The sequence below is a fragment of the Atractosteus spatula genome, chromosome 17 (genome assembly GCF_055471065.1).
Source record: "Atractosteus spatula isolate fAtrSpa1 chromosome 17, fAtrSpa1.hap1, whole genome shotgun sequence".
Classification (NCBI taxonomy): domain Eukaryota; kingdom Metazoa; phylum Chordata; class Actinopteri; order Semionotiformes; family Lepisosteidae; genus Atractosteus; species Atractosteus spatula.
Window position 1 is genome coordinate 9373783 of NC_142722.1, and position 26194 is coordinate 9399976.

Below are 26194 nucleotides of genomic sequence, written 5' to 3' on the forward strand. Positions count from 1 at the left end.
GAGTATTACTGGGGGCTGATTAATAAAAATCTGACAGCTACAGCACTGGTTTTCAGGCTTTTGCTACATCTAAGATTGGTTCAATCTGCATGCGGGTCATTGGTAATCTGGCACAGGTACAAAAATCTTACCATAGGGATATTATTAGAAGCCTAATATTCTCACCCCCTTAACATTCAGAACTTCCCTGATTGGGGCCCCCCCTCGAACAATTATCGAATAAATTGATCGTTCCCTAAGTGTATTCAACTGCAAGAGACTCTCCCAGGCTGGATACCATACCTTCTCCAGCATCTCCCTGCCTGCTCGATTTTACATTTCTCCCAGTAACTCCATATGTCATTTCAGATGAGTCGGGGTTTTCTTTCCATTCTCTGTCTGTCACCCCCCCCACGCCAACCCAACCCCTTTGCTCTCTCTCTCAGCCTCTGTCTGCTCTCCTCCTCTCTCTCTCTCCCTCTCTCTCTCTCTCTCCCCCTCTGAGTAAGTGAGTTTCATCGGGGGCGCTCGCTGAACGAAATCACCTCAGGGCGAACACTTTATTATCTGTAGTCGAAGCGTCACCACAAATACCATTCTACACACACAAGTGTCACTTTCCATTTGTCTCCACTCGGAGGTATTAGGCTAGCGCAGCCAGCCTGCGCTCTCATCTCAAACTGGCTAGCCGAGGAAAATAAACAGCGTGGGAAAACAAATTACTCTCTGCCACACATTCCTGCCTACCACCCATTTAAAGCAGTAGCATCCATGTTGCCTCGTTTCCCTGATTGCAGAAGCCATTAGGCCGTGTTCTGTATTGTTATTTGGAATGCTTACGAAGCTGTTTTTCCCGCCCACAAGGCTTTAACTATATGTGGGGTACAAATATAAACTGCGCAGCTATCATTTTAGCCAGTTAACACCCGCAAACTCTGACTCCTTTAAACTGCAACGAAACAAACATACTGGTTAATTTTTAATCAGCGATAACAGCCATGAAGTTACATTTTCACTCTGGATCTAAGCGGATGAAGTGGTTGCAGATTTTAAGCAAATCTGTGGGTTTTTTTACTTCGGCGTACAGAGTATGGCGCATATCGATGAGATAAGGAGAGCACTCTTCTTGTTTTCAGACATCATTAGCGATTGTATGAAGCCTAGGAGTGCCAATCATCAGGAAGCAGGCAATATAGATCAGCACCATCTCTTTCGTGTCTAGCGAAGGTATGGTTTGCATTAGAGGCAATGTACAAGGACACAGGTTGACTCACAGTCTCGGAGTGCTGGCTTCAGGTTGCAAGACATTATTTGAAATTTGAAAAAGGGAAGCATCTTGCCCTACTTTGGACATGAACCTGCACCCCAATTTAAAAGGTCACCACACTACAGAAAAAGTGGGGTTAATTCCCATGGTCTTAAACCAATGTTTTGGTTTAAGGGAGGTTAAAGGAATCTCTTCAATCCTCGACAGAGTACAATACAAAGGGAAACCAATACAATCATTTAAGGCCTTGAGAGATAAAGACCATGTCAAACAAGTGCACTGCTTCAGGACCAGTATTGAAACTGGGGCCCTGAGACAAAAGCTGGACAAAAGTGTGTGCATTAAAGACCTGAAAACACAAGGCCCTTCTTTATACAAGGGAACTGGAACATTTATGTAATTTTGTGGAGGTCGGGGGAAAAATAAACTCCCCAGATATACTGTTGAAGCAGGATCCCCAGAATCCTTGGAGAAATAACAGCGGAGATCAGCAAGATTCCAAGCTCAAATAACCAAGATGGGTCAAACGGCCCCTCAGTTGTAACCCTCCCTATGTCCTGATGCTCCTCTCAGCTCTCCTAGCCTGGACTCGCTGTGGTGACAGCGTGCCTTTAGCTACCCGCAGCCACATGACAGCGTGCATGTTGTGCGGTCTAGAATCCACAGCATTATCAGAGAACATCCCAGCTCAGCACAAACACTGAGCCATTCTGAGTACCGACTGGCACACCAGCTAGCGTTGTCATGTGCGATTAGAGCTCCATCCTCCAGCCTGCGAGCGGTGTTGTGGTACAACCTCTCTCACGGCTCTCCCCAGCCACCCCAGGACTCTGCCTGTAAATACACCTCCGTCTCAGGGCTACAGAGTACAGGCTGGGTTTCCCACTATAGGAAAGCCAAAGAACATCTAAAATCACTGCATTTCAAAACAAAGCTTGAGCTCCACATTTTACATTTTTCCTTTAGAAACCATCATGAACAAGGTTCCTCATTTACATCAGGTGTTAAATATCATTTATATTTAACCATTTAACCTCAGGTTAAAATAATATATTATATATTATTTCCTGCCCTACCATGGTAAAAATATATATTTTTTAAAAATCAGGAATAACAAAAGTTATTCAGAGGTCATGGAAAGCTTGTTATTACTTCTCTATAGCATAAAAACAAGTGCTTCTGTCCTTGTGTTGACTACTTACTGACTCTTATATCAATATTTTTTCCTGTCATCACATTCTATCACTAATCATTTTTTTTACTTTTCTACACTTCGGTAAAACGAAACTTGACAAAGGGTGACAGCCGATCCAAAACAAATAGTTCTTCCATTTTTTAGATTTCTATTGTACGAATGTCAAGTTATTCTGTTTACGGGGACAATTTATTGAAACCGTGTCCCCACTTCCTGGGTAAACATACCCAAACACACACACACACACCCCTCTCAGTTTGCTTAACTAAATAAGTCCCCCCTTATTACACCAGAATGGAAAAGAAAGTCAGTCTGGGAGCCCGGACTCCCTTGGTAGATCAGAGTAATAGTGTTCTGTCTTCTCAAACAAACAGGATTAAAGTGAGAAGATGCAGCACAGCTCCTCAGCTAAACTGGAGAAGGCAGCTGTGTCAAAGCCTCAGTTTACCAGACTTTGTTGTATTAGGACTACTGGAGATAACATTACGCAGTGTGTGACGGGGGAAAAAAAGTGCACTGCCAGGCTCTTGTTCAGATTACGACAAGTTTCAGCCCATTAATTCTACAAAATGTCCTATTCTATGAAATTCCCTAATTTCCCCTGAACCAAAAGAGCAGATATCATTCAATAGAACTGGTGCTACTAGTGTAAAGTAGTACTATGACTCAGACCTAATATATTGCATATATGAGTTGTCTGTATAATGAAAGCACTGGGAAGGGAAGGGAATGATTAGGTTCCCTTAGAATGAGAACTGCATTCTCTTCTGTAACACAGGGTAAAATAACGGGACGCAAAGCCTATTGTGGCTCTTGAAACGAGTGAGATATAGGGAGTGAAAAAGAAGCCAGGAAGTGCTCAGAGCAAAATAAAACAGAAGCTCAGTAAAAGTAAAAAAAGAGAGCTGGAGAGGTTGGCGGGGGGGGGGGAGGAAGGGAGCTGAAAGGAGAGAGAAATGTGTGGAAGTGTGTGCGTCTTCACAGGCCTGTCAGTCCCAAGGAAGAGGCGCCGTGCGGAGCCGCAGGTAAATGTGAGAAGAAAGGCGCCCGAGGGCTGCCCTAGGCGGTCCTAGCCCTCCTGTTCTATCATTTAGGAGACATGTTCTCCACTGATTCCCCAATTAATATTTAATACTGCTCAGGAAACGGGGCCTTTCACAGAGGAAGAAAGGCCAGAGTGAGCGACAGAAGGCTAGGAGATGACTCTCTGTGGGTCATCAGTGAACTGCAAAACCCCTCAACGTTTTCCTGTAACATACACAGGGGCGGGAACATAACCTACACAGAGAATTATATCTGGGGGTGTTTGTTTCAGATATTTTTTTCTAACTGGAGCGTCTGCACAGCACATTCTTCAAGAGTGATTTAAGTATGAAATGGAGCTCTGCTTCCACCCCATCAGTAAGGTAGGATGTGCTGTGAAACCGCAAAAGACTGACTGTGTGTTTTTGGGTGAAGATACAGTACGCTCTCCATCTTTTCTTTCAGAGAAGAGGTCAAGCTCGAATGTCCTTGCATCTCAGGAGCGTGGAAGTAAGATGGAATAATAACAGGGAAAGGCTGTGTCAGTGATACTGGGAGGTGTACAAATCCCATGCTGAGACTTTAAAATAAAAAAAGCCAGGAGCATAAAACAAAAAAAAAACTTGTTTAATTTGTGAGCCCTTTATGTAAAATTGCTTTGAGTCAATTTTTTTTCTTACGCCCACAGTTCCTACAAAGTGTCTTCTAAAATGGATAGGGGACTGGGCAGGGAGAAACTCTCGGTGCCAATCTCCAACAGGGCCGCCAGTCAAGTCAGGCACCGCGATCTCGTACTAAGCACTCTCCGAGGCCCCTTAACCGGCACCTGGGGGTCTCGCCCCCAGCACATTACCCTGTGTTCCCTGGCTCAGATTGACTCCGGCAGACAAGCTAGCCACACTAATTGATGTTAAAGGTCCCGGAGGAGCAATGATATTAACATTGTGCTGTGAGTGTGCTCTCCCTCCCTCTCCTGCTAGCTCGCACGAAGACGCAGCATTTTCCTATCAGACTACACTGCGGTTCTCCATCTCGACAAATAAATCACTTTTTTGAAAAAAAAAATAAAACAAAGGGCAAATGATAATTGGCATCGCCACTTTCAATTAATATAATTAGAACCGATCAGAGCTGTAACCTTATTACCAACAAAAATCGCCACTATTATTTTTGCGTCTTTAGCAGTGCATTAGTGTTATCGAATGAAGGAAAATCTTCTCATTAAGTTGATCTTAACTTGCATTGACAACAAAGCACTCTGAAAATGAGTTGCGCACACAGCACACTGAAAAAAAAAGCACGTGTTTAAAGTAATCAGGGGATTTCTTAATAAATGTTTGTTTTAACATTTTGTTGCAGTGCCAGCTTCCTGAAAGCAGCTGACCGAGTCGAAAAGGGCTTTAATAATAACGTAGCACCTACAAAACATCACTATACTGCCAGGGAAAAAAAAAAACTGACTCTCCACAGGTGCAGCAGCTAATACAGGCAGGCCCCCCTCAGTGTAAAAACATATTGGAAATCATGGCATGACTAATATACAGAAGGAAGCCCCAAATGCTAGCAGGCTGGAAGAAGAGATCTGTCTATGGCAAGGCCAAGAACAGCCACCACTGTCTCAGACAGAGCATTCTGGCTTGTGACAAACAGTGCAGAGTCCAGAAAGCTGGTGGAGACTAAACAAACATTGTTCGCAGCATACCAGATTTCATACAAACAGGGCTAAAATTGGCAAAATCTAACAAATGCAAAGCAGTGTAATTGAAAGATTTTGAAAATAGGCAAGGGAGGAGCAACACAGGAGTTCCAAAAGTGATTCTCACAGTGCAACACGGATTCGTCTGTTCTAAAACCTATTGGAAAAGAAAATCAGACAGAGACAGTCACAGCTTCTTTCTAACAAAAGGGCAGTTTTGTTAGAAATCAAACACTGTTTGAGGGTAGGGGCCACTGATGCAAGAAGAATGCAAACTGTGCATTTAGGAGTTGAGAGATATATATTTGTAGCTGTACCGGTTTGAAATTTCAAATGATTTTGTAAATGCTGCTAATATTCAGAAACCCCCCCACACAGCTGGATGACTGAGGATAGCAGCATGAAAACCGAAAGCCAGCAAAAAAAGAAGTCTTGCTGAAGAGCTCAACTAATCAGAGCTTTACAAGGGAACTGGGAGCTTTTCAATCACTAGAAAAGGTCAATTCTATGCAGATTTACTGTATTTTTTATAGCTACCATGTGAACCATTTAGCTGTTTCAACATTCCAGTTTACTTTCTAAACCTAAAAGGTCACAATTTAAACTCCCACTCATGACCATCTAAAACATGTTACTAGTCAATTTGATGTTTCTTGACAGAAAAAAAAAATGCAGACATTTTAATTACATGTGCAGCTTTGAGTTCTGCATTTACACTCTTCAGCCACATGCTGTGCAACATTATTGCTACAGTGAAGTTTAATGATCATGTTCCAAGGCACGGATCTTAAGGCAGTTTCTGGCCTCTCGCAACTGCATCTTGAGCTGGAAAATACTTACAAAACTTAATCACAGGTTTGTTAAGGAATTATAGAATTGGAGGAATTCGAGATAACCTTTTATTTTACAAAAGCTGATCTAGAGCTTGGTGTTAGCATTTTTAAGAGGGACTGCAAGACTGCCCTTTCGAATTACGTTACCAACTATAGAAAAATGGCCATGATGATTAAAACGGGGTTACGAACACTTCTTTAAACTCAATACTTACAAACCCCAATTACAAAATGAAATCTGGAGCATTGGGAGTGTACAGTGTCAGAGTGGCCAATGTTCGTATGTCCTTAAAAGTGACACCTACAACCCCAGTGTGGGTCTGCATGCCCCTGAATTCAGGATGACCCTTGCATTGCCACAGCCCTTAGCAGGAATAAGTCAATACCGACGAGGAGCTTACGGATGGAAGAGCAAGATGTTAAAATGTCATCCCTCTCGTAGCCGTGTTTTCCATTTCCTGGGAGGAGGATCCCTGTCCAAAACGTTGAGGTGAGAACTACGGACCTCAATGAGTGACATCCAAAATACGCCTCGCACTTGATGCAGTGCCTTTGGGTTGAAAATTAAAAAAGTAACATCTTTCATAACCTTATCAAGCAAGACGTGGCACTAATAGGCTCCCCTGAAAAAGAGGGGATGGATGAAGAATAGGCCATGGCTGACAGTCTGTCATGTACGTCCGCTGGCTCCTGAGAAAACCAGAGGCCTCGCACACTAGGCTCCCTGAGGGAAGAATAGCCAACGAGGGAGACGCAGGATCTAATTATCCCTGCAGATCTTGGATAAGGGTCAGGGGGATGTGCTGGACATGGATCCTTAGATGGGATGAAAAGTGCAGTAGCAGTAGCACACTTCTGGTACCAGTGTCCCATTAGGTAGCAGTGGGACTGAATCATAATGGGACACTATGGCTTTAAGTCCCACAACTCCGGTACTGCAAGAGGCAGCTCCTTTTTCCTGCTGGCTCCCCTGGCACCAGCTCCTCCACACTGGCATGATGTCAGTGTCCCATATGTGCTGGCTTTCAGAGCCAGAACCTACTGAGCAGGATGAGCAAAGCACCCCTCCCTTTCACATCCATCTGAGAGTCCCCCCAGCGGTGGGGACAGATCACCCCTCTGCTGCTCATCCTCCTGGCCCTACACCCCAGCTGGTGGAACCGACTTGCTGAAGCGCAGAAAGAGGGAAGGATTTCTTGCTCATCTTTATTTTCATTTCCTATCCTGTCTGTACCCTTTATCCTGGACTCAGGATAGGGACAAGATAAACAGATGAGCAAGACGTTTCTCTGTCTGTAGCCTCCATCTCATCACAAGATCAGTGTTTTGACTATTAAAAGTTTAATAGAAATTCAATGCACAAAAGACAAAAATGATTAGATGTATAATGTATACACTTAATAAATAGTGAATAGGAAGAATCTGAAATGAACAAAATAACAGATAATTAGAGGGCAATTGGGAAACGAGTAACATCAGTATCAAAGCCAACTGCAGTTAGTTCGCTCTGATGAAAGATCTTGAATAAGGGGCAGAGAAATCCAGTCATAAGAACCTATCATGTGAATGTGAAAACCACAGATTTGGACCCTAATTCCCTAAAGAATTACAGGCCTATCTCCAATCTACCTTTCTCATCTAAAATCTAAGAAAAGGTGGTTGCAAACCAGCTTCATGATCTCCCAATACACCCAATTTCTAACTGCTTCTTCCAATTCAGGGTCATGAGGGATCTAGAGCCTATCCCAGCAAGCAATGGGTGCAAGGCAGGATACACACTGGACAGGACAACCGTCTATCGCAGGGCACACACACAGACACAGACATGCACACACTCACCTCTAGGGCCAATTGTCCCAGAAGCCAATTAACAGTGTGTCTGTTAATTTGCTGTGGGAGGAAACCCACACAAACATTGAGAGAACATACAAACTCCATGCAGATAACACCTCATATATCTAATGATTTTTAGGAAGACTTTCAGTCTGGTTTTTGTCCCACTCACTCAAACAGCTTTAAATCAGAAAAGTGAATGATGTGCTTTTGTCTTCAGACACTGATAATGAGCCCCATTCTTGACCTTCCAGATCCAAGTGCAACCTTCAACCATCAAAAACTAATATTTTAAAAACCTCAAACTGCAGCTTGACCTGTCCTGGTTTAAATCATACCTAGAAATTTACATGAACCATGTTTGTATTTATCCATATTATTTCAAATGTGGAGTCCCTCAAGGGTCTGTGCTTGGGACCTACGCAGTTTTTCCTTTGAAAGCTGCCACTGGGGAAATCTTAATCAGGAAATAATAATGTAAGCTTGTTGTGATGATGACACAGCTGTATTTGACTATGAAACCCTGTAGCTCCTCAGCCAAAAGCAATCTTTCCTCCTGCCTTTGCTGACATTAAAAATGGGATAATAATTTTCTTAGGCGAAATGCCCCAATGCTTTCTGCCTTTTAAATCCAGGCTGGAGAAATAATTCTTTAGTCTACATTTTCCTTATCCTTTAATGCTAACAGGGTTGCCAATGGTCAGAGGATGTTATATAATGTAATCCACCTTAAATAGTTATCTTCCATCCCATTACTATAACACGCTTTCTCATCTTTTAATTTACTACTGCATGGACAGATCATGCTCCTGCGATCTGAAACTGAGCGTTTCCAATGGCCAGTGACATCATATCCTTTAATGCCAGACCCAAGATGGCTAGTTGCTATTACAAATCTGTGAGCACTCTGTGGCAATATGTTACAAAAGGGCTTGGGTCAACAACAAATAAAATGATTGATGAGGAAAATAAAAGAATCAAAGAATGGTCATGGAATTTAAAAACCAAAGACCGGAAACATATGCCTGAATCTTGGGAATCATGAACCGAGAGCATTCTGCCCATTTCTGCCCCAACCTCTCTGCCTGGAGAGCCAAGGTGATAAAAACACTTTGCAAACTGCTTTCAACTAATTCAATCCAGTCGCTGCACACAGGGGTCAACAGCGGAAATCTTATCTTCACATTCAAACTGCTTTTCTCAAACCCACCCAAAATGCTGAGGGCTACTTCTGCACTAGTCCAAACAACGAAACGATTCCTACTGTAGATAAGACCTCAACAGTATTCAGTAGGCAGAGATGTCTTCATCCTCTGCTAAAAATTCCACTGTATGTATGGATCGGTAAACTTTTTAAAGTATTTTTTTTAAACAAAGAAGCCTCAATTCTTCACAAAGTATAAGAAAGTTTTGTGCCATCTTTGTTGTGTAGGGTAACCGATTACAATTCTGAAATTGATGACTATTGTACACTCTAAGAAGGTAAACTGTAATAGGATATAATAATTTATCCCCCATCTGTTATTCTGGCTTTTATAACCTAGCCTCGCACTCAATACACAGGGAACCACACATTTTACTGTATTGATTAGTGCCCACAATTTACTATGTAATTCTCCTGTAACCCCAAATGGCTCTTCGATCTTAGTTAAAGAACAACCGAACAAAAGGAAAAAGCAATCTCTGACAGTAATCAAAAACTGAATGTCAAGCACAATTTGAAAAATATATATATATGCTCAGAATGAATGTGTATTGAAGCGTTAAAAGAACTTTCCCACTGAGCCATTTAAAATTTCAGTGTGATAGGTGTGGCTCGGGCAGTCTCGTTTTGCCATGTTGAGGTGAGAGGAGAGGTCGAGGAGATAACCCTCTGGCTGAGGAAACTGGAGTGGAGTCACAGAGATGCCCCTTCCTTCTCACTCTCAGGGCTGATCAATAAACTCATCATAGACCCAATCAGAGAAGGTGAGATGGGAGATTATTAATAAATCCGCTGTCACTCCATAAAGTTAAACCTACTTACTGTTGCCAAGAGTCTTCACTGTCCGAATGCGATTAAATGCATTCGTAAACACCTCATTGGGAACCTTGCTTCAATTCAACTAGGCATGACATATCCATCCCAGAGAATAAACTAGCAAAACTAGTAAAATATCCTTACTATCTTGCTTCCTTAGGAAGGCATTGTAAGGAGAATTTCCAATTATCTGAGCTAATAATGTTCGGCATAAGAACACTTGTAAGAAACCACAAGAACTCTTCAAGCACCAATGTCATTCTGTTCCATACATACCGTATAAACCTCCCAATTTCAAATAATCACAGGCTCAAAACCTCCACAAGAGACCACAAAAGAGGGGGAAAAAACAACCCCTTCAGAGAGGTCACTGACAGTTTCTAGAGAGGAGTAGGGAGGGCTACAGACCTGACCTTTTGTTTGAGCATCTTGATGCTCTTGTGGAGATGCAACAGGAACCCTTCCCTGTACCAAGCTTTTGACCTTCACTTTCTCTACCCCTCCACAACCGAATGTGTATGAAAGACAGGATTGCTACGTGTAAGTCCAGTGACATGGGCGCCATGAAGGGTTAAAATCCCAACAGTTCCAAAAAACAAAAACAAAACAGAAACCAGGCTGTGAGGCAGCAGGGTCAGTATGAGCTCTCTATACCCACAGGGTCTTTTGATGTGATTAATACCTATTAGATTGAGTGTGCCCTCTCTGGATTAAACATAATGAGAGATCTAGCTCTGTCACAGCATTCCTCTTTTATTTCCATATCTACTGGAGGAACAGACAGACATGAAGGAGGGCTGGTTGGGGGTTGGGGGGCGGGGGGGAAGCAGGCTAAAAATGTCACCCATAAGGCAGGATTTAATTAAAAATGACAGGGCCTGGCGTTGGGAGAGTGCAGCCGTACATGGGGTATTTGGGCACGCTGAAAGCTGTGCTGTGATTTATAATTTAAGTAATGCTCGGCATTCCTTTTAATTCGCGTCGAGCAAAAATCAAAAGGCCGCCCCCATGAAGCTAATCCAATATGATATTTTTCAGGGCAGGCGGTCAATGGATTTTTAAAACGCTCATCTCTCTCTCTCTCGCTCTGCCTGCCCAGAAGCTGAGAGGACTGTGATAATGGAAACAGCCCTCCACCTCTCGTTTCGCTCACTAGTCCCTGCGTTTGGGAATTGATTGTCTGGCGAGCCGATTTGAATGTTTCCAGCTGATGTTAGAGCCGGTTAAGCCTTTTTTATCGAGGAGAATGAAGGGTTTTTAATGGGGAGCTGCATCGATGGATCGTGCAGGCGTGCTGTAACAGAGGGCACCACATCTGCACGCGGGAGTTGCTGCTCTTGGGAGTTTTATTTTCTCTGTTCATTACGCTGTTGGCCCCTATCGTTTTCGTGCAAAGGATAGCAAAGGCAAATCGGGATTTTAAAGCTCACCTCCCTTCTCATCTCAGGGGCAGCTTTGCTCTCGTCAGCCCAGCGCCCACCCCTGGGATCATAGCCTGTGCTGCACCTGCACTTGCACTGCCTGTCCCCAGTAGCGCCCCCTGAGCCGAGATGTGGAATAGGTGGCAGAGGCCAACACAGCAAAACAACAAATTCTGCCCCTTTTCAACATCTGATCTCTGTGAACTCAAAACTATCTTACACACCTTCGTTAGTACGAATTGGACTGAGCTCCTTATGGTGGTATCGTACGTTGGCATTTTCACTGAATTGATAAGTGATAAAGTCATCTGGGGTATGTTTTTTTTCTCCTCCAGAAAGAACCAATTTTATGTCGATGTTGACGAATTTCAATCTGCAGCAGCTATCCCAGCCATTTGTCAAGCCAAGAGAAGCTGATATGTTGGGTTATTCTTTGGTTTTCTAAACCATGGTAAGATAACTCACAAAGGAATGGCAGGTTCCAACAGACATATAGCGCAATGTTCTTCATTTACAAAGTGTCAGTGCAATCACAGGTTTGTGTAGCTTTTAAATGGGAAGTCCCTTTGAAGTTGAAGTTTAAGGTAAAACCAAACTGTTCTTTATGTTTTAAAATGGAGGTTTACAGCAATATATCAATGATAACTTGGAGAGAATTAATGTTCTTGGTGATGCTGTAGACAATTCTACCTTTTAACTCCCTAAAAGGTGCTCAGGTGGCGATCGAAACTGGGGCTTTGTTTTTTGCAGACGCTACTCCTAAATCAGGACCAAGTCTAGGGGAAAAGGCCCAGTCTTCTCAAAGACTGCCGAGTCCCACCTGTCAATTCACTCCTGACTCCTGCGAAGTCGCTGGGATAACCTCATTAATAAACCTCACCGGTCTCCTTCCTCTCCGGTGCACTCTCTGAATGGAGCTGCGCTCTTGTCCAAGCAGAAAGTACTCTTCACAGGCTCACTTCGATTTTTCTCTTCTAAAAAAGGACCAAATGTAGCGCAGATAAAAACTGCGTGCGAAAGTGTAACCTTGTCCTCGTTCTCCCGTTGCGAGAGCTGGCTGCCGAGGGCTCCGGCTGAAGAGTAATTAGCTGGAACATTTCTGAAGTGCCGAAGAGCAGAACCTCAGCCAGCTCACAGAAAGCCATCGCGGTCTTATTACGATGATCGCTTCGAAAGAAGGATGGATGGGCGCAAGGTCATATTAAAAAGCTTAAAGATGCTTTGTTCTCTCTCGCAGGCTGCTTTCGGCCTGTGCTAAGGTTAGGACACGAAATAGAAGAGCTTTCTCTGGTTGCACCTCCCAGATCAGACTGCACATCCAACCACATTAGCCACACAGATCACGTCCTAATTTCTTTTTTATGAGCCCACAATTTATCCACAACTTAGGCTTAGATCCTTTAGTGCATGGACAAGAATACTTCTAAACAAACAAACTGCCGCACTTTTGTCAAAATAATGTGTTTGCTATTTCAAAGCAGAAGCAGCTTACTTCATACAATGTTTTTTTTATCACTTGTTTCAGAGCACCACTGTTATTCAATATAAAGGAGAGCACAAGCAAACAGTCCACCTCATAAAAAAAAGAGAAGCTATCAACCTTTGCAGTCTTGTTATAGATATAACTCATGTCCCCTGTCAATAGGCTCAACTCTGTAAATGTTTATGGCTACTCTGGTCCTTAGTGTGATGTAGAGGGCAGATGAGCCCCTGGAGCTGTGTCAGCACACTGGGATTGCCACTCTCACTTCAGCAGAACGAGTGCTCTAATATTAACGACTCCGTTATTTACCTGTTGTACCATGACTCAGTAGTTTTCCTCTCCCTTTATTTCCTTTTTAATGTACTGCATATGCATTTTACAGCTATATACACACATACATTATAAAGGGAAACCATAGCTCTGTCAAATGTCAAGAGTTAATAAATATTAATTCCCAAAGTTCCTAGCAATTGTATGCTCTTCACACCATTAACCTAAATGTTGATCCTGGTAAGATATACATGTACTGTACATGAGTGCACACAATCAAAGAAACATATACATACTACTCACAATTACGTTTAATTGCCATCTTACAGCTAATGCAACATTTACCACCACTCTCGTAAATTTGAGCCAACTTCTTCTGAATCCACTGCAACACGGTGCCAGCTCTAAAGACATGCAGTTCCTTCATGTTTCCATCGGGCTACAACTACAATTAAGCAGCAACTATGCTGGACCAGTTTAACATTTTTAAAAGGCTTTCAATATTTTTTATATAAATTATATACCAAGAGGCATTAAAAACAAGTAAATGGCTACTCAACAATCAATGCTATACACAATCAACCCATACACTCGGGTGCCTCTCTGTCTTCATATTAAAAAACGATTTCCCTACGGAAACGGAGCTGGACCAGAAGCAAAGCAAGGGGTTAGATCTGATGCTGGAGACCTGCCGCCGGTCTCCATGGGACAGCGCCCCTGAACTCACATTTGCGGCTGGTGGCGTGTGGGGCCTCCAGGGTCTTGCTGGGGCAGACGAGGTGCTGCGCGGGGGGGTTCTGCCTCCTCTGCAGACAGGCCAACATCGTGGGGCGCGGGGTTCTACAGCCGGGGAGCAATCCGTCGACTCTGAGAGGGGTGGGGGAGAAAAAAACAAGGCACGTTCCGTCAGGCCTGGGAAAACCAGGATAGGCACAGCAGGTCTCTCTCGATCCCAGACAGGGGGCAAAAGCCAATCGGAAAAGAAGGTGATCGCGCTTTCCACCAATCAGCTGTCTTTATGGGAAAAACGGCCCACTTGTGCAAGCTGATGATATATCTGATATTCGCCAGGTACATGCTACAAAACCAGTATTTGATGGTGTATTTCCAGTGAGGGAGAAGCCTGTGAGAAACGACAATAAAATGCTCCCAGCAAGTTCCAGGTTCATACTTCACAACTGCTAACCTCTTTTAGAAGAGCCTTTACTTAACTGGTTCAGTTCTGTACCCCTCTTCTCCTACTGTATTCAGTACCCCCATCTACTGTCTCCTCTCATTGTGTATATCTATTTTTTTACTGTCGTCGTCGTCGTCGTTCTGTACAGCGCTTAGAGAAGGCACTTTTGAAGGCGCTATATAAAATAAACATAAATAAATTGATGAGTGGAATGATGTAACCTGGGCCTTCCCAGACAAGTCCGCTCGCTTTGAACGGAGCTCCAGAACAAGTTAGCTTCAACCAGCCTGGCGCTGTTCCACGCCCCTTTCCTCTTCCTTCGCTTTCCCGAGCTGCTTCCGCGGTATGATTGATGGCGGTATCTATTCAAAGCGCAGAATGGAAATGCCTAAAGCAGCAGTCTTTCTGCAGTAACTCCGGCCCAAGCGCGACAGCTCTGGGAAGCTGGCGGCCGAGCCTGCAGATGCGGAGGAGAGAACGAGGGAGTGTGTGTGTGTGTGTGGGGGGGGGGTGTTGGGGGGGCGGTGCCAGCTGTACATCAGGGCCACTGACGGCACTAATCAATCTCCCATCAAGCCATAAATCTCCCCTCAGCTCCCCCCCTGCTGTTTCACAGGAACTGCAACAAGGGCACACAAATGATGGCTGGCAAAGGAAAAAGCAACACTTCCTCAAAAAACCATCAGAGTGCTCCCAGAACAGAATCAGTACAGAAACCATGCATTACATCTGGACTGTCCTGTTGCACCACTATCATTTTTGATAGATGCCCACTGTCACCCCCTTGATGGATTTCAATAGGCTTCATGGCCACACCAGTACTCTTTGTCGACACAGCCGATCTCTGTCACAGACCACAAAATATTTACAAAACAGATCGGTTTATCGCCACCGATGCCCGATGCTGAATTTGTAGCTCCTTTTGCTGTCAGACGAAATCGATTCCTTTACATGCCAATCACAGATCGTTCTCCACCCACCTGGCCTGACTTTCCTCGGCTAATGCCAGAGTCGAACCCAAACCAGACCAAAGAGACGGGTTTTCGCCTTTTTTTTAACCATTTTTCGGAGCATTAATCAAAGCCTAGTCCCTAGAGAAGAAAAGGGGTTTTGGTCAAATGTATTTTTTTTAAAAAGGCTACAAAGAAAAGAAAATGGGTGTTAGCAACTGCCAAGTCTCTGTCTGCATGCCTTCGTCTGTTTGCGTCTGTGTGTCAATATGTACCCCACATCTCCTTTGTCAGTGCTCATCAATATCAAACAATATAATTCCCCACTCACGCCAGGATCCTCACACTGAAACAAAGAGAGCAGTTAAATATTTGATTTTGTGCTGTCAGCGCTACTGTCTTCAGCCCTGATCTACAGTGGATTATTGAAAAATTATTTTGCATGCATGAGTCAGAGGCTGGTCCCATTTTAATTTGTTTATTTTTAATATAAACCACAAGATGAAAATAAAAAAGGAGGCGCAATGCTGCTCGCTATCAATCCATTACTTCATTTTAAAGTTTGCATTTTAATATACAAGAAACCCATTACAATAATTATAAGCTAAAGGAGTAATGTCGAGCTAGCCACCCACTCTCCCCCTCTCGTGTGCTGAAGAATACCAGACTTCCCAAAATGAAAAGTGCCAGACAAAAGAGTACTCTGGTATTTCACCGCTTCTAAAGCTAAGAGCGTTTATCAGGAATGGCACCATGTGTGAAAAATGAAAAATGTCACATCTCGTGTTCTGTGTATGAAATTCTCAGTCGGTAGAAACAGCACTAGAAATGGCAGCCGGTGAATAACTATACTATATTTTTTTTTTTAAAAACAAAGAAATCAGACATGAAAGAACTACCCAGACTCGCGCCCATGTGCCTTTTGCAAAAGATCAGATTAGATTAAGAATTAAGAATTCACACCTTTTGTTTTTCTCAATTTGTCTGTCTGAGCATCCAGCTAAAGAGATTCCGAAATCTCTCGGGGGGGCGAACAGGATCGCAGAGGTGAATTGTCAAGAACCTCAACACAAGCCAACAAGAGCAGACCCGACGACGAGAGAAACTGTCTTCTATAGCAAAAGAACCTGCTAATTCATTCGACTTTCATCGGTGTAAAAAAAAAAAAAAAGAAGAAATATTAACCGAGGTGGAAAGAAAAGATGGACTTCTTATCATTCTTTGCGACACCAGAATGAAATTTTCTTCCTCACAGGGTGCATGTTCGAAGAATCTATTTAATGTCCCCTTTTTTCCTTTGCCCACATATATATTTTTTTCACAAGGGCAGCTTAATTGAAGGCCTCCGAAAAGGAGGCAAAGCAATATCCAATCCAGGCTCTGGCTGTATCAACTTGATTAACTGCACCTCAACAGATAGTGGGAACAGAATAGACTGGATTTCAGCCAGGTGCCAAGAGAAATCTCTCCCCTCTCCTTCCAGAAAACCACGCAGCCACTTTCATCTAATTATTGACTATTCACGGGCTAAAAGCCTGTCTCTGTCTCTACTTTGTGAGGATACTAATTTCACAACAAACCTTCCGCTACTGAACAATTGTTAAAAGAAGAAAAAACAGGAAAGTAAAAGAAGAATAAAGCCTTTCCTCGTGGGGAATGCCTCAGTTTCTCCCTCAGAAAATGAAAGACAATTGTGTAACTACCTTTCATTATTCTTCATTTTCTCCTCAGCAAATGTATTCTGAAAGGCATTATCCTCCCTGAATGGGACCGGTTCTTTTTTTAATTCCATTTCAAAAACCAATTTTCTTCTATTACTGCCTTTAAGTGAGAGAAAAGAGTCCCCAAGTTTATGGTTGGCACTCCTTTCTCCCTCTTCCTATTTTTACTATCCTCAGTTACTGGCATGCCTCTGTCTTAGAAAAAGAAAAAACAAATCACATCGATTCCTGAGCCCAAACCGAAATGGACACCCAACTTCCTTTATTAAGCGTCAATACCGTTTTTACCAATGACTGACCTGTTATTAAATTAACGGATTAAAGCAGGGCTTTGCAATGAGGGGAAAGGCAATGCAATAGACAGTAGTCAGCAGTAGTCGTAGGCACCCCACATTGCATGTTGGGTTAGTTTCTCACCCTTCTCTGGCCATTTTTAATGCAAGGCAGTTCTGTTTTTTGGGAAAGATACCCAAATCTTTCTCTTTCAAGTATGATGATTGAAATGCAAATGCATTGAGTGGGAAACAAAACAGGGAGATAAAAAGCCGGTTATACACCCTTAGTGTTTGTTTAGAAAATGAGGAGCACAAAATGCAGAATTTCTAGAACACGGCAGAGGTAGCTCATTTGGTTGCTAATTACTGAGTGATCCAATTCATTTCTGTGCCACCCTGAAACCTGCTGAAACAATATACACATGAGCTGGGCTGAAGCTCAGATGATTACTTTCTAAAGACCAAGTGAGCTGACGATGCTGTGTTGAAATTAACAACAGTCGGGAAGAAGTGGATGCTGGGCTAGATTTAGTAACGGTAAGCAAGGGAAGCTGTTGTTGAGGAGCAGAGAAACAAGTCTTTTGATGTTAAGCACAAGCAAAGACTTTCCACGTACAGTGGCGTTCTAGTAGAGTAGAATTTCAGTGGGGAAAAATGCCTCAGTGGCATCCATGGCAAACATTCTTCATCTCGCAGCATATACACAGTAGCATTATGTGCATGACTTGCAATGCAATTGGACAAAAGTGAAGTGCTAACCACATGCCACAGTAAGCTTAAAAAAATGTATTCTTAAATTAGATAAATCTTGAACTTAAAAAAACGTGCCAGATTCCCAGGCCAGTTGTGCTTGTTTTTCCTCCCTGTTCTGAAGTGTCAAAGAAGAGGCTGGAATCTGCTCTTGGTAAATAGGATAAGCATTTACCAACTGGAGTGCAGTATACAGGGAAAACAGACTCTGCTCTCTCTCTCTCTTCCTACCCCTTCTAACACACCAGCAAAACAATCCAAATTACCACACAGAAGCAGCATTGTGACCCCTGTCCTCACCTCCTGGGTCCCACGTACAAGGGACATTTCTGAACGCCTACTAAACCAAAGTCCATGGATGTAAGAGAGGAGTAGAGGAAAGGTGTGGGTGGGTGTACGTGAGGGCTGTTCTCCCAGGGATGCTGCAAACCCATAAATGCAATGTCGCCAAAAAGTTGAGCTTTTTTAAGAACAGCATGAAGAAATGCACACTTAAATGAAATTCCATTCGATTTGCCAAACAACGGTTGTATTCTACAGTTTTAAAGGCACTCATCGTGAGTGTGCTTACCCCTGCAGGCCAGAAGCTGTCAGTCCCTAACTGAATCATGACCCTCTGGCTTGTTTAAAACACGGCATCCCACACTTTTAACAGGCCGCCGAGTCCCTTCTTAATAAGCCTCAACAAGTTAATCCAATCGCCTCGCTCTAGTCCTCTATGCTGTGTCTCTTTTACAAGACACTGCTGCTCCATGCTAATCCCCCTGCTGCACTGACAGATGAATGAACAAGAGTCTGCAAGACCCCATTTGGAGCTCCCTGCCAATGTTTCCACACACCCCCCCCACCCATCCCAAACGCACACACTCTCCATATGAGCACACTGCCCCAAAAACTGATTTGCCAAAAGGAAACAAAGTCCAAAGGGTCTCTTGTGTCGACATTCCTCAAATACCGACACGGAAAAAGAAAAGACAAGCGGGAAGTTAAGATTTTCATTAAGCCAATTCAGGTATGAATGACAGTAAGAAATTGCTGGTACTACATACACAAGTAGCTCATGCCTCTTTTCTGCCTGGGGCACCTCACTGGAACAATTCACAGGTACAAGACATTGTACGGCAGGAGGAACTTCTGAGAGCATTCAGAAAATACACAAACACTTGGGTGTCTGCTGCTTTGCTGTTAATCTACCGTTTTGTATTGTTTTTCGGCTGGGCTGTTGCCCAGTTTCGCTCTGCAATAGAAACACCTGCAATTTCTAGAGCACAGTGTGCTGCACAGCCAAGGTCTTTCACTGCACTAAAACACATGACCGAACCGATTAACTGAAGCCATTAAACCTGGCAGGTTAACTCACCTTTAAACAACTTGAACATTTTCCATGGGGAACAAGGAGTGAGGAGATACCTGCCATCAGAACAATTCTGTCAACATGTAACCTTACCAGCTCGACTGCACTCAGATACTACTAACATACTACCAGGCCCATTTTGCAGGTTTTGAAGACATCTATTAAGGGCTATGCGTTTCTGTTGAGTACATTAATTAGGACAGCACAAGTGGAAGCTATTATTTGCCTAACTAAGCTTTAGAAAATTTAAAGCCAACTGGTTCATAAAGACCAGGGCTGCGGAGTTGTGGTATTATTAAAATAATTCCTCAGCTTTATCTAAGATTCACCCTTACAAGGCTTGGAGTGCTGAAAACACTGGGCTCAAGGGGCCTAGTCTGAAAAACTGCAGATGCTCGGCAATTTGTAAGGCTTTGTGCATACAAAAGAAACACAAAATATGATCTTGCAGACCATGATCTAATCTTGGGGACAAGACAAACTTCTTGAACAGTCTTGTTCAGTACAGGACACACAGAGGTAATCTGCTCAGGCAAGGATTAAGACCCCCAAACAAACAATAGGCTATTCTTCCTCCAATGCCTGCCATCTTCACCGTATTTTCAAATGTCACGCAACAGGTCCATTTTAATTCTGTGGTTTACAGTCGATTTTTAATGCACAATACAAACAGATAAATGGCCATTTTACTAACAATACTGAGGATCACTGGGCTCCCACAAAAGTAAAGCATGAACTTTTTTGACGGGTTGTAGGTTTATCATACAACTAAATTAAAACTTCTTGAGATGCATTTACAATGGCCTGTCTCAATATCATTGGCTTCCCCAAAACCTTTCAGCTTATTATATACAAAAAAATGTGTTGTAGCTTGATACTGGAACTGCTATGCCAAAGAACATATTATGTAGTTCTTATTTCGGACTTAACAACAACAATAAATTCCTCAGACTTATATAGCACTTTTCTGGACACTCCACTCAAAGCTCTTTACAGGTAATGGGTATCCCCTCCACCACCACCAGTGTGCAGCCCCACATGGATGATGCGACGGCAGCCATAGTGCATCAGTAAGCTCCCCACACACCAGCTCTCAGTGAGGAGAACAGAGAATTAAGAGATGGGGATAATTAAGAGGCCATGTTTAGTAAAAGCTAGGAGGAAATCTGGCCAGCACACCTGGGTAACACCCTTACTATTTTCAAGAAATGTTCTGGGATTTTTAATGACCACAGAGAGTCAGGACTTTGATTTTATGTTTCATCCAAAGGCCAGCACCTTTTTACAGTATAGCGTCCCCGTCAGTATACAGGGGCATTAGGACCCACACACCACAGGGTGAGCTCCCCCTACTGGTCCCACTAACACCTCTTCCAGCAGCAACCGTAGCTTTCCCAGGAGGTCTCCCCTCCAGGTACTGACCAGGCTCACACCTGCTGAGCTTCAGTGGGTTTCCAGTTGCGAGTTGCAGGGAAATACAGCTGCAAGTAATATTGACGTTCTTGTAAATATTACAGAGAAATGCAGCTGTGGCTGCAAACTGGTTAAAAGAAAGATCTGGGTTCATGCGAAACTATGTTCCTTAAGGAAGTTAACTTAAGTTTTTTTCTTTGACAACAGCAAAGATAAGCAGCTTTCATCCAGGCAAGCATTCCCATGACAGCGGTGTGCATGCTAGGACTATGCTAAAAGGGCGGCACAGAGGTGCTATCACAGGCTGGGGATGAGCTCCAGCTGGCACTGCCCCAGCTCCATGTCACCATATCTCCTCAGTCAGATCCATCTGCGTTTTAACTAATTCCAATCAGTCTGATCCGATTTAGATGCCTCTTTCCCAGCATCTCCCCTCTTTCCTCCTGCACCCCCCTGCAGTGCATCACAATGAACAGACGGCTCAAAAGGAGGCTCCCCCATTGCTCTCTGCTCAGCAGTCCTGCTGTTTGATAGACCCTCCTGCAGAGTCCCCTCACTCCAGCGCTCTCATTCAGACGATCCTGCCCTAAGCTTCTCCCTGATGAGTTATTTTGGAGTTTCCTGTCATCGTGCAAAGTCATGATGCCCTTCAGAGCACGGCTATGGTGCTAAGCCTTATCCCCATATGGGACAGACCTTGGCTGAATAGGACTGTGCCAGCACTAATCAGGTTCCCTAGGGATGTGCTATTACACACCCGTAAATATATAATGTAGAACTCACTTTGTCACAAGACGGCAAAGCTTCAGCTTATACAGTGGAATGGAGGGACACAAAACTCTACCAGGCATAGTACTCTATATTCCTTACATATTCTGCACCACTGCATGTGTTTTAGTAGAGACCTGCAGCTCATCACTGTATGCAATTAGATACGTGCACAAACAAATACCTTCACATTCATTGTGTAAATTGACATTTAGGGAATATCACCAGCAAAACAGTGAAATTCATGGCCATCTGTTTAGACACAGATGAAGTGAGCACCCGCAAGGAAAGAAAACTCTAATTTAGCAGCGATCTTGATGTGAAAAATAATATTTCAAACAGCTAAACAGAGCACATAATGTAAAATGGTCACGTAGAATGGTTAGGCTATACGCAGCAGTTTTTGGCTCCAACAGAGCAGAAGAATATAAAATAGCCACCAGTATGCTGTCCATTTCAATTATTATTTTATCTCTGTTGAATTATGTTTAACATAATCTTTTCCCCCCTACAAAGTCTCCTGTCAGTTAGAACTCTTCAGCAAGAGCTCCTATATGATGTTATGGAGACAGGTCATTGAGTAATTTAGTTTCTTAAGATGTGAAAGCAGACTAGGCAATTGTAAATCAGTCAGTGCTGCTCATTAGTCTAATACCAGCTCAAAACACAGTTCTGATCTTCTAGGAGATGCGACATTGCTAATGTCTTGGTAATTTCAGACGCTTTTCAAGCAATTAAAGACATGGTGAAACCTACATGAACATTTAGTTACAGTGCCAAAATGACCCGCACATTAAGGTTTCTCTTTACATTGGGCTCCTGTACTATACTGTGTGGACAGATTGTCTAAAATCTCACTACACCCTGCACAGCTGGACAGTTACCCTCCAGGTGATACAGGTCTCCTACTTTCAAGCACTATTTGTCGAAGGTTATCTGGTCGGGTTTATTTGGAAAAGAAGAGTGCGTTTTAGTCTTATATTACAAAAAAACTGAATTGCCATTGTCAAAAAATCTAAGAACTTCATAGTTTCTCCTTTGACACCCCAATAATACTTTTAATATAAGCAATACTTTTTATTCTTTTAATATAATTAATACTTTTTATAGTTTAAATCCCATTCCCAGCTAAATATCTTCTCAGGCAAAACTGCACATTGGAATTCACAAATCTGCACCTTGTTATATCTAAATCTATTTGTTTGGTGCTCAGCAGAGATGGAATTACGAGAAAAATAAGACACAAATAATCATGTGACGGACGCAATTCATTACATGGACTTGACATTCCAACAGTAAAGTGCAGGAAAGCCTCACTTAGAAGTTAGGTTACAAATTCAAAACAGATCATGCAGGACAGAAAGCTCCAGTTCCAATTCATAGGAAATGTACCCATTTCAGGAATGTCCAATCTGGGTCCAGAACCCTTCTGCAAACCAATGCCTGGATTCAGATTCAGGATTGAGAGTGCCCATCGCCACCTCCAATGCCCACAGTACCCGTCAATCCAGAAGCCCTGCTGTCGCTCTCTCAGTCTCATTAAACACATCCTAATCTGCTTCAGACAGACAAGGTCTCGCTTCATGCACTGCACTGGCACATATTCCCAGCAAGCACTCTGGGGAACATTTCAATAGATTTTTTCATATTACATTTGAGAGCTGCAGAAAATCCACTTAAAACCGGGCAGGTATTTTCCTTAATGTCCCATAGTCAATTAAAGCAAATGCCCACCCTCCCTCTTGCACTTTCTGCTCCAGAAGTGGTCTTTAAATGAGAATCCCACTCTCTGTTTTTATGCCACCCGTCCAGAGGTAAATCTCTGGAGTTCTCACCGCTTTTCAGTCTTGTTCGAGCTTCGCCTCCTAAATCTGTTGCCGTTTCAACTTTACACAAAAATCCATTAAATGAGTGCAAAAAAAAAAAAGGAGGGAACTCATCCAGGTGAAGTTTTTGTTTAAAAGTAGGGATGAAAAGAATGGTAGTGTAAATTGCAATGCTGGGTACAAAAGTTGAGCACGTTTATTTAACGGAACATTTGGTACGTCGTTCAAACAGACTGATAAAATGGAAAAAAAAAAACTCATGCTAACAGTCCTGGAATTTAAGGCCGTCATACTCCGGATAGAGAATGCAGGAGCAGTGATTTGCTTCCCTGCCTCTATCGCTTCCTGACAGTCGCCAAGCTGAAGGAGCGGGAATTCTTTCCCATGAATCAGTAAACAGCTTCACACAGCGCGCTGCTCATTTTTTATAGGCCTTTTAATAAAGGCTTCAGATGTGGCAGCACCATTTCTAGTGCCTACGTAGGATCTCTGTTCCCCTCTGCTTAAAACTGTAAGGTCCTGGCATCTTTTAATAATAACAAACAGCAGAAGAAAAACTTCTCCGGCTGCAATGACACAAAATCGTTGGCACTTTCCTCAACATAGAGGGACGATAAGGCCTTCTTATCAGGGAATGTGGCCTGGCGAGGGTTTGCAGGAGAGATAACGCCCTCCCTCCTTTGCCCGACTGCCACGATTGATCTTTTCACTCCCAAGGATTTTGATAAGATGGCTTTGACAGGCAAATATTGCCCCCCCCCCCCCAAAAAAAAAGTTTTTGCATGAAAAGGTGTCTAATTTTAGGAACTGTGGGGCTGACTGGCTATTATCTAAGAGCGATGCGCATTCCCCAGGCTGTGCCCTGTGTTCAAAGATAACAGGGTCACTCTGCAAGATGAGAGTTGCAGTTATTATGAGGCCTTTGTATCTGAAAGCCTTTCTTCTTTTTATTCTAAACTGCATATTTCTCCTACCTTCGCAAGACACAAATCAATCAGCAGTGGGAGCAAAATGGATCAAATTCACAAGGTTTTACAAAACTATAAAACAAAGAAGCAGTGGAAACCAAGCACTAAGCCCAATACTCTTACCTCTGGTTGTGTGCCTTCGATAAATATTGCCTCCCTTGTGGGAAGAAAGAGCTGATATATTGAAACGACCTTTTATAAGTCCATTGATTTTTCTGTGTTCTGATCAAGACTACCAGCTTCGCCGATATCCCTGACCTTTAATACTAGTGCATGAAAATGTTTACTACCAGAAACACTGTACTTTGATTTATTATTTTTGGTACATGTATTCTTCAAGGTTAATCAAAGGCGGGCAGGAGCAACAAATAAGTTCCCTTAGGTAGGACAGAGATTCACATCATTTTGAAGAGGATTGCGATAAAATTAAACAGGTCTCCGGCACGCAACAATTCCAGTGTACAAATACTGAAAACAAGAACATGGCAGTGGGTCCGAGCTGTGCTAGCCAGTCCTCAACTACACACTCCTCTGAGCTCATCAGCATGGCGATGCATATTGGATGACCCTGGATTACCCTGTAAAGAGAGGGGAGGACAAAAGTTCTTGCTCCTGACAAAGCAAAAGAAGCCCTGATTTCTCCTCTGGGAGTTCTGACTGGACATTTATTAACACGCCTCAATATCCTCCTGAAAGAGTGAACTTTGTGTCAAACAAAACAAACTCCCCTTTGCCTCACAGACACCCTTATCCTAGGTGACTTAGAATACACATGAAATTAACAAGAGGGGTGTAATGATCAACATTGGGATATGCATAATAACTAAATGAACATTAAGGCTGTCACAAAGTGGAAATGTACTGCAGTGCAGTGCAAAATGATCTCATAAGAGTTTCAATGCTGTACAGAGAGTGCAGACACCTGATCATCAGAGGAACAGTTTCCAAGGGAAGATGAGGAGCAAGAATGGGCTTCTGGAAGTGGGGTGTATGAGGAATATAAGGGACTAAAGAGTGGCAGGAGAAGAGTGCCAGAGACAGCAGGAGGCAAGGACAAGGATTTTGAATGGGATGCCTGCAGCAACAGGGAACCAGTGGAGCAAATGGAAGTTATGGAAAAGCAAAGAAAAAAAGACAAGGACAAGCAGGAGAATCCTGAACAAACTGGATGGGTAGTTCCAATAGAGAGGTCAGAGAGGAGAAACAACAGTCTAGGCGGGAGAGTTCTTGGGTTTGGACTACCCGTTGTGGGGAACAGCGGGTAAGGAAATTCACTGGCAGTGGTTAAGCATTCACAAAAATACAGCTGGAAGTTCCTTTTAAGCTACTTCTTGAGGATATACAGCAGGCACGACCACTTGATATTATTCCAAGCTCTAAAAAGGCATCACACAACACTTTCCCATTAAAAAATACCACACGACAACCAGTCTCCATATTGGGGAAAAATGCATCTTCCGCATTTTAACCCCTGGTGGCAAGACCTTCACATATGTGTCCCCTTCAAACAAACAAGCAACACTACCAGTATACTGTAATTAGTACAGACAGAAAAGAATAGCCCCCCTATCAGAAATGGCAAGAGGTTGCATTCTGTGAATTCCAGAATATTAATGCAAAGGAGAAAAGACCCTTTTCTTCTCCTGACACCTTGCCGAAGGCAGTAATAAAACATGCCATGTTGCTGTTGTACCAGCAAACGACCTTCGACTTTCACTCCCCTCTTTCACTTTCACTCCCTGCATGCTCTGCACTGTCTCCCTGGCCTTGCCTAATGCAGAGTGAAATGACTTTAATTCTCTTCCCCCCCTTCCAACAGCTCTTCTCTCCCAGACACACACGACCCCAGGCCTTTCAACTGGGGTCCTGTTAATAATTAAATGTTAATCTAAAAAGCAATTTTAGCTGGGCCCTTTTTTTGAAGATCTAGTGAGAGATTACATTAGCATGAGAGAGCAGAAGGGTAATTTTC

At 43.1% G+C, this 26194-nt stretch overlaps 1 protein-coding gene across 1 annotated transcript in view; it reads right to left on the bottom strand.

Moving 5' to 3' along the window:
• Nucleotides 1-26194, bottom strand: part of fam222aa (family with sequence similarity 222 member Aa) — a 64794-nt gene that overhangs the window by 13029 nt on the left and 25571 nt on the right. Inside the window, exon 2 of the mRNA XM_088935908.1 lies at nucleotides 13748-13887. Within this exon, the coding sequence (XP_088792034.1) occupies nucleotides 13748-13844 (97 nt within the window). The 5' untranslated portion in view covers nucleotides 13845-13887. The remainder of the gene's footprint in view (nucleotides 1-13747; nucleotides 13888-26194) is intronic.